This window comes from Sorex fumeus, unplaced genomic scaffold (genome assembly GCF_029834395.1).
Source record: "Sorex fumeus unplaced genomic scaffold, SorFum_2.1 ptg000043l, whole genome shotgun sequence".
Taxonomy (NCBI): domain Eukaryota; kingdom Metazoa; phylum Chordata; class Mammalia; order Eulipotyphla; family Soricidae; genus Sorex; species Sorex fumeus.
Window position 1 is genome coordinate 41,720,799 of NW_026606100.1, and position 9,202 is coordinate 41,730,000.

The 9,202-nt window shown below is 35.5% G+C and overlaps 1 protein-coding gene across 4 annotated transcripts in view; it reads left to right on the forward strand.

The window, feature by feature from the left end:
* The window catches only part of VTI1A (vesicle transport through interaction with t-SNAREs 1A), a 405,243-nt gene that overhangs the window by 84,468 nt on the left and 311,573 nt on the right, over positions 1-9,202 (forward strand). For 2 of the 4 annotated variants that reach the window (XM_056120942.1, XM_056120940.1), the window contains exon 5: positions 5,821-5,841. The exons of the other annotated variants lie outside the window; for them this stretch is intronic. In XM_056120942.1, coding sequence (XP_055976917.1) covers positions 5,821-5,841 — 21 coding nt within the window. The remainder of the gene's footprint in view (positions 1-5,820; positions 5,842-9,202) is intronic. 4 annotated transcript variants of the gene reach the window in all.

Here is a 9,202-nt window from a genome sequence, read left to right on the forward strand (position 1 = left end):
CACTTCTTTCTTGGAGTTAATACAGCAGAATTCATTAATTTATGTAGATCATATATATTACTAAAATATATATACATACTTCTGTATGTATGTGTGCATCAAGAACCTCAGAGTAGAGAAGACTTAAATGTCTGACAACCATAGTAGGTGATTCTCCTTGACACTTTCAAAGAAAATAAATGATAGGAAACTTTAGAAGCAAGAGCTGAACTTGTTAGTAAATGTTCCTTTGGCAAGTGTTGCAAAGGGTTTGTTTCTGGTTATGTGAAGATGAAAATGAATTATTCATTGAGTTAACCAAAATTTTAATAAGATATTTGGGAACACATTATTTAAAAGTGCATAATTTGAGATATCCTTTCAAATGGATTATGTTCAAATAGATTATTTGAAACCAAATTTCAAATAGATTATTACAGGTATGTCTGCATAGGCTGAAACTATTGCTATCTACTATAATGTTAATGTAGCAAATAGGGATGTTGCTTATGTGATTAAGGCCCCCACAACTGGTTGCCTCCCCCCTTCCAAATAGGAGAGAAGAATCATTGAGTTGATTGTTTGTTTTTGCAAAGACCTCATTTCTTCCACTGTTTGGATGTTATCAGCTTGCGTTCAGAAATGTAAACATGTTAAGATTTGACTTGGGATTTCTGCTTTTTTGATTGAACTATGAGAATAGCTAAGAAAGAAATATAAAAAAAAAGAATGCATCCAACATAACAGGGTGATTTGATAAAGAGGCTTACTTAGAATAGTTTAAATAATTTCGGGATGAGAGGGAAAATCTTTACTCCTTATTTTAAGTCAGATTTAGATTTCTCAGACCTCCTGAACAAATGAATCATGATTTTATTTTCTATCTCTACTGCCAAAATAGCAGTATCCTTTCAGCAAAAAAAAAAAAAAAAGAAAGTGAATTCATAGTTTCCTTATCACTTCTTTGAAAAGCTGAAGATCTTTCACTCATTTGAAACTACTGCCTAATATGAGGCAATAAGAGGGAAAGGGTTGTACCTGTCTAAGTCAGACTCCTTTATTGTAATGGATGTTGTAGTAAAATGACAGGTATCCTTCTTAGAAAAAAAAAATATATATATACACAAAGCATGTTCAGTCCTCTCAATGGACATTTTATATGCCTAAAACATTTGCCTTATATTCATACGAGTGTGGTATTTCTGCCTAAAGAAAAATATTCCACCAATATGGATTGAGTTCATATTTTCTGAATTTTTCAAATTATATTCCTGTCACTTTAAAGTGATTACACAGAGATTTCCCCCAGACTCGCATAAATCAAACTTATAAATTCTGAAGTGCTTGGAGAACCTGAAGTTTAGTTGTAAGGAGCTGTCACTTCAATAAATAGAGTATGATAAATTATAGTCATGAGACTATATAACTGTTAGATTATTACCTATATGAACTTTTCAGTCTAAAATTTGAATTAGGTTTGAAAGTTCAAAGTACCTACATTTAACTTTTTGGATGTCTTGTAACCAGATATAGCAGATTGTTCATATCATAGTAAAATTGTCAGTTTTTCTTCAGGTTCTATATCATGATAGAGGAATTAAAATCCCTCAAAGCTAAAACACATCCTTAACTAGCAATGGTCATGTAAAAATAACTTTTCATTCCTTATCAGTATTCATTTAAACCTGAGGGGGAAAAAACTGTCTTTTCTTTAGAGGAAGAAAAAGATTTTGCATTGACTCTTCCTCTTGAGTTCTGTGGCTGTGTGATTGAACAGTGAGTAGTTGTTCTGAGGAGGCTACTTTTAATTTACAGAAAGAAATAATTTTGACCCACGAATACATTTATTTTAAAGTCAGGTGATAAGATGCTTTTCAAGACTTCTTGACTAAGTAATAATAACAATAAACTTTTAATATGAAGGAAAACCTGAGTGCAAGCCAAAATGAGATGAAAATAGCAACATATTTTAATCGAAATTAGATTACGTCTCAGTTAAAATTATAGATCAGAAAATGAAGGTGATAGAGAATAAATAGCAGTGGTACAAATAAATAAACTAAATACCATTTGATTATTTTTAGTATATATAGCTTCCTTATGGTGTGCTCTTTGAGGATATTTAGATAAATGTAAATGCTATAGCTAGTGCCATAGTTATTATTTTTCATTCTTCCTATAATACATTTTCATAGAGGTATATAACCTAGTTGCTAATATACATCAATATCTTCAAACTAACTATAAAATATATACATTTATTTTATATGTGAGCATTTCTGTCATTAGATGTCAAAAATTCTAAAACTATACAATTTTTAAAAAAATGCATCTCAAAAATCTTTTATACCTAACATGTTTCATTAAATTCTAAACTGTTCTGTATAAGTTAAAATTAATTTCTGATGCATATCTACTTTTATATAATCAAATACAGCTTATCCCTGACTTACAAAGAAGGGACACAATTACTGTTGGGTCAGCAGCTTTCTAAGTACTATTGTCTTAGGCTTTATCATTCTATTTTTTTAAAAAGTATTCTGTTTTTATTCCATATGTCAACATTTTAACTTTTTTTTTTTGAGTTGAGTTCTTGAAATGTAGTGATGCTTAGAATTAACTTAATAGTTGTTAACTCATTCAATTTTCTGAAAATTTTTCTCAGAGAGGGAAAAAAATTTTTCAGAATTAAATCCCCTACGTAGTGGAGTATCCTAATGGGGCAAATAAAAATTCACCCCTTCTGCTTTTGAACCCTAATCGTCTCTCAGTTCCCATCTGCAGAATTATATTGACCAGTGAATGCATTTGAGTGAATGAAATTCGAGGAAATCCCAAACAGAAGGTTCAAAAGTGAACACAAAGAGTAAGACATCTCTAAACGTGCTGATTTTTTTTTTTTGGTGGTAAAGCAATATTCAGTGGATATGATTGCTTAATTTTTTAATACAAGGTTCTCTTAAGTTCCGACCTGGGCTTGCTGTGCATAAAGTGTGTCAAACTTCAGCCACGGACCAGGGGGTGAAGTCGGTCAATTTAATTCCCCAAGATCTAAAGAAGGTCGGTATCATTTCATACAGCCCTGGCAGAGCAGATCATTACCAGGCACAAATCTGTTCGTTACGTGCCGAGGGTTTATAGCAAAATAAATAGACTGTCATCATAAGTTCAGAAAATTGTGTGTTCGACCCACGATAATGTGTAAAGGGCGTTTAATAGAGTTCAGCATTTATTCGTTATCTGTATGCGGACAGAGACGGCAGTAGCGTTATCAGCTTTTAAAAAAAAATTCGGGCGTTCTCGAGGTCACGTGACGCGCCACCCACGCGTGCGCTTGTGTGCACGCACAGACACACACACACACACACACACACACACACGCACACTCAGGCGCGCGCACAGGAGCCCGCACATGCTCTGCAGTGCAGTTTTGATGCGAGACACAGCAGAAGGCTTAACCACAAGAGATTCCACTGGTTCAAACCAGCGTAAACCAGATTCTTTTTCCCCCTGCCCACAAAGGAACAGATTACCTCTTGTATCAAATTCTGCATTTGGGGAGTGGGGACTGAAGCGGGGGGGACCGGGCTGGGGCTGGGGTGCAAAGAAGGATTTGGGGGCGGGTGCAAAAATCTTTGTTTAAAAAAAAATGTTGATTATCATAACATGGTGGCATTGGGCACCCTTTCATGTCACCTACGATGGAGCGCGGAACTTGACAAGATATGAAACCACTATTTTCAGGCTACTCTGAGCATTGTTCATTTTCAAAAATAGACCATCTTTTGTTTACTAGAATGAATAACTCTCGGCCTAACTTAGGGGGAAGGAAAAAAAAACACACACACACACATAGAAGATAAAGATTAAAAACCCTCCCATTACCTAGCTTAGCGACAAATCCGGTGTGGAGCTTGGAGCCAGCCATGCAGCACAAACAAGATAGAACGTTTTTGTTTGGAACCTATTGAAAAAACAAATGGGCAGCATTTTTAAACGCTCATTGATTATGGCAGGGTGGCATGGCCCAAATAGTCTCTATTGCTGAGGAGTAGTTTTAAACTTTGCCCCTCTAAGTATCGTGGTCAACGGAAGAATGGTGCCCCCAGAAAGAAAGGATCGCTGTGCGTCCACCCCCAGATCGGCTTTCTGAGAACTGATGGTGTCCCCTTTCCTCCCATGTTTGGATAGCAAAGAGAAAGATCCCAACGTGTGACAGGCCAGGTATTTTAGTTTTAAAATTGTCCTCTTTCTAAGGGAAAAAAAAAATATTAGCAACTTTGCATACGAAACGATGGGATATTTTGCTCAAGCGTATTGGATGGTTGCTGAGAGAAAGAGCGTACTTACCAGTCATCAGAACTCCTTGGATATTTCGGAAGGATGATGTTGGAAGTTTCATTTTCACTAAATGCACTGGGAGGTGCAACAGCTTCTGTGCTTTTTAAATAAAGGAATCATGAACTTTGTGAAATTTCATTCTTTTGTACTTGAGATAGCTTTCATATAACAAATGAAATAACAGAATAAGCTGGAATGCACACGGCCTTGCTTGAATTGGAGACAAAACCAGCGTTTAAGCATTGAGAACTCCGGACTGTAGTAAACATGATACTTTGAGAGAGGCTTAGCTTGAGCAATTCATGGCAGATTTCTCCCAAAGCAATAGTGTAATTTATTGGCTTGTATATGTCAAGTGTTATAACAGATGTTACAGATCTTTAGATGTTTAAAAATTATCCGTTGTAGACCCGAATTGCTGAGAATGCAAATTTCAGACCTAAAACATAGTTTATAGTGTCTTGGAACAAAGGTTTCAAGTTTTTTTTTTTTTTTCACTGCAGATTCTATGGTAGTTATCTCAACTCTGTAGTGATATTTGTGGTTTAAAGTTCAATACACATGCACTTACATACATGTACATAAAATGAACTTGAGATCTGATTATAGCCTTTTGCTAGGTTCTAAAGACATAGGCGGTTCGTTTTATCCCCTATATTGACGGTAGATGGAAACATGTTTTACAGAGAATTTTGACTGTAGAAAATAGCAGTATTAATGAAGTAAGAGAACATTGCTTTGAAATAATGGGCAAGATTACAAAACGAGGACAATTGGAAATGGAGAAACTTTTAAAAGTTAAATATAGTATATGATTGCAATAGTATCTTAAACAAAAGAAAATATTAATTATAAATTAATTCTTATATAAATATATTTTTAAGGTTCATGAAATGTTTTCTGATACTGAGTACTAAATACTAAACATGTTTTATTTATATTAACAATGATTTTCTCCAAGTGCTATACTATTAGTACAGTGGAATCAAATATGATGTTAACCAGCATAATAATTTTTTGGCTTAAAATAGGTTTTGTGACAAAAACATAAACTATCATTTTCATTTGGAGGTAAATCGTAAATCAGTTGTCAAGATTCAAAATAGAGAAACATCCTGTAAACTTGTATATACAAAACCTCTTTAGTGGTACATTTTTAGAAGAGAGGAACAGTAAACTTGTTTTCTTTATAATATAGACTTCTATGAAGTCATTCCCCTTTATTTCATGATGGTGTCTTAGATGTACTTTAAAAGAGAATTTCACACTATTCTCTTTGTTTAATGTGACAGTGTGAGAAAGTGATCTTTATTCGTTCAAAAAAACCTGCATGTAGTAGATGTTTAGGTTCTTTTAATGTGTTTGTCTCTGATTTTTAAATGCTAAACATGTAAACAGATAAATTGTCAATGTTAATTCTGTATCCTGTCACACAACTGATCTTTCTTTCCTGCCATTTCTTTCCTTTTTATCTTTTTTTTTTGTGCATTCATGTTGCAGTTGATAAAATTACGTGAAGAGGTGAGTACTTCTAGCTTGCTTTAAAAAAAAAATCTGCTCTTCCCTATAAAATTGAGTTTCTAAATTGGAACTGAGATCTTTGGATTCATATATTTCCAGTGAAATCTATGCATCAAAAAAGTATTGGTTATATTGCTCAGAAAATGACCTCTGTTGATTATCTTCTTAAAAAAGCAAACACAAAAGTTCTATCCTAAAAGTGCTTATCATAGTGATCACTGTTAAGATCAAGGGGAAAATTTATATTTATTTACGAGAAAAAAGAAAAAATAAAGGAATATGTTCAAACTGTACCTGAGTATAGTTTTAATATTGACCAGCTTCAGATTTGTTTTATTTGTGTTATTTTTTTCAACGAAGTCAATATGATTTAGTTTTCCTCCCAATATTCTGATTTATTCTACTGAAACTATTTTTATATAAACTGTTTTTGTCACTCAGATTTTGAGGGTCAATATAAGGTGCCCAGAATCTATTATCCTTTTGGAGCAACTCGTATGTTTTAAATATACTACTAATCTGTGTACACAAATGTCTAAGAAGAGCCAAAACCCTCATATTTGTTAAATACTTTCTGTTTTTACGGGAAATAGCACCCAGGTGGATTATCATTTTTCCAGATTTACTTGTCTATTTCATAATGCAGCTCTGGACTTTTATTTGTGTTCCAGCAAATATTTCCCAGCAATATTATATTTTTCTCATATCAACAGGGGAATGTCTGAGTGATTCTATCGTTCTTTTTATTAGGCCAGACATAGCAAGTATAGTTTGCCATTCTTTTTCAGAGGTAGAGTACATAGAATTTTTATTTAATGACATTGAGTTTTATTTTATGTTAGGACATAGAATAATATCCATATTGCAATTTAGAAATCGAGTGATTGCTTGCAGTTGAGCTTGTGGATTATTTCTGAGTTTAGATTGACTATAGTGGTTGAGAATTATTTTCTAGATTTTTTTTTTTATTGGCATGGCCTCATTCTCTAGATGATATGGATGCTAATATAGAGGCTTGTGGATAGTGGTTTTTCAATAGCTCTTTTGAAATAAGATGCATTAGTGATGTTCTCTCAGTAAAGTAATAATGATTTATAAAGAGAAGACTGAAAATAAGCAAAACTCTTATTCACGAACATTTTTGTGTTTTAAAAAATCTTTCCTATAGTGAAGCAGATGTATATACTAGATTAATACCATCATTGTGTATTTATATGTAAGTTTTTTTCTTGAGGTAGTTGATAAATACATCGACATTGTTTTCCAGCAAGATGGAAGATGTGCCTATAGGTGTTTGCAAATGCACGTACTTAGGTGAAGAATCTGAATTTTTCCAGTGTCAATAGATTTATTTATAGTCCACTTAAAAAACCTGTGTGAAGAAATTGCACAGAGCTCTTACCCCCATCTTACTCAATGAATATAGCTAATAAACCCTTGTATCTTATTTGCAACCAGCATTTGGGACACGTTTCTTTTTGTTAAGCTGAATTTCGCAGTCTTCAGAAACTGTAATTATAAAAGTTGAAAGTATCATGTCTTTATTTTTAAAAAAAGATGTTTGTTATTATTTGACGGCTTGGTTCTTTTGTTGTGCCTCAAGCAAAAGTCAAATCTGGAATGGTTCTGGAATGCAGGTTTCCAAAACAATAACTTGTTATGAAATTGTGCTTGGGAAGAATCAAATCATCTAACAAACGGATCCAGTCCGGATATATGGATGTATCTGTGACGGGAATGTAGCGTTGATACTTATGAATAGATTACGGTGCCGGGAATGGCTAGGTTTGCTCAGACTGTTTCTCAGCCAGGATCCTCGCAGCAGTCAAACAGCGACCGTGCCCAGATTTCTCCCTTGCACCTCGTCGTAGATGATGCGAAATGGGGTTTTCAGTCGTGTTTGGAAACAGGGAGGCCCTGTCCAGCCCTCCCTCCTGATCCTCTCTGTGCAGACTCAGGCCAGGAAATGGGGCATGGTTGGAGGCCGCCGGGCAGCGCCGGGAGCTAAACTGGTGTTGGCTGTGGCGAATTCCCCTTTTGAATCCTGCCTCTCCAGCTCTCCACATTGTGCGGCTCCTCACACGAGTTGAGCTCTGTCTGAAGCTGCGGCCCAGCTTCACTTACCTGCTTTGAAAAGGGCCGAGAAGAGGGTGAGCGAATGAGTTTGGGACGGAGTGTGGGGGCAAGTTGAAAGCATCAGCCGCTACTGTAGTGTGTTTCCTTTCATTTCCCGAGACCAGGGCCATGCACAACTAAGGGAACAATGTAAATAGCACAGCTGCTACAAGAACTTGATTTTAGCCCGACGGAAGTGAAGAGGTTCCAAAACACAAAGTGGGGTCCTGCTGGAAAGCTGCTGGTAAACTGCTCGGCCTCTTGTGTGCAGATTGACTCAGATAAAACACAACTGTCCAGAGGAAGAGTTCCCTTCGTTATTTGGGAATGTGCTTGTTTCGGGTTTTTTTTTTTTAAAGCTCTTTTAGAAATTTTGCTCCCCATGATAAACCAAATACTGAATTTGGGCTCCTTTTCATGGGATATCCCAAATTATGCTTCATTGAAATGCTCCCCCCCCCATGCAATTTATTATAAAATCATCAAGCACTGCCTATTTGTAGTTTTCATCTTTTTATTTATCTGTTGTTTCTTTGAATTCAGGGATCTCACTCGGTATGGGAATGGACCAAAAATCTTTGCTCTGTTCTCCTGGATTAAAATTTAGATTTCCTCTTGATGTCACAAAGCTGCTCTCTTTTTAGAAAATTGTCAGTTTGAAAGTAAGTCCTTTGTTAAGGCAGACAACAGTATTCGGAGAAGGGAAGAACAATCCTTAGCCTGCAAACATGCACGCTGGGAGAATTAGGAGAGCTATTTTTTGACAACTGAGTAAAGTGTTTAATTTTATTTAAAAACAGTCATTAATGCCAAACACATAGCACTCCCCTGGCCTTGCTTTTCTCTGCAATAGCCCTTAGTGATTTTGTGTTTTCATGATAGAAGCTTTTCTTTTTTCTTTCTCCCATTTATTTAGTTTTGGTTTTATTTTTTATTTCTTGGGGGGGGGCGTGTGTGTGTGTGTGTGTGTGTGTGTGTGTGTGTGAGACAAGAGGGACATTTTTCTCTTAATTTCTCCACTATATATTAGATGACTCATTTATTATATAGGCTGTTGTTGCAACTTTCCTGACCTTCACATCAAGTCCCAGCTCTCTGTTCTAAGTGCATTGTTTTAATGATTCTTCACCCCCCCCCCCCTTTTTGCACAGTGCCCTTCCCCCCCCAAATTTTTTTTCAAGGAAAGCTTTGATGTGGCTTTAGCTGCCTCCAACGTCTGGCCGCATCTCAGATGTGTCACCTATGC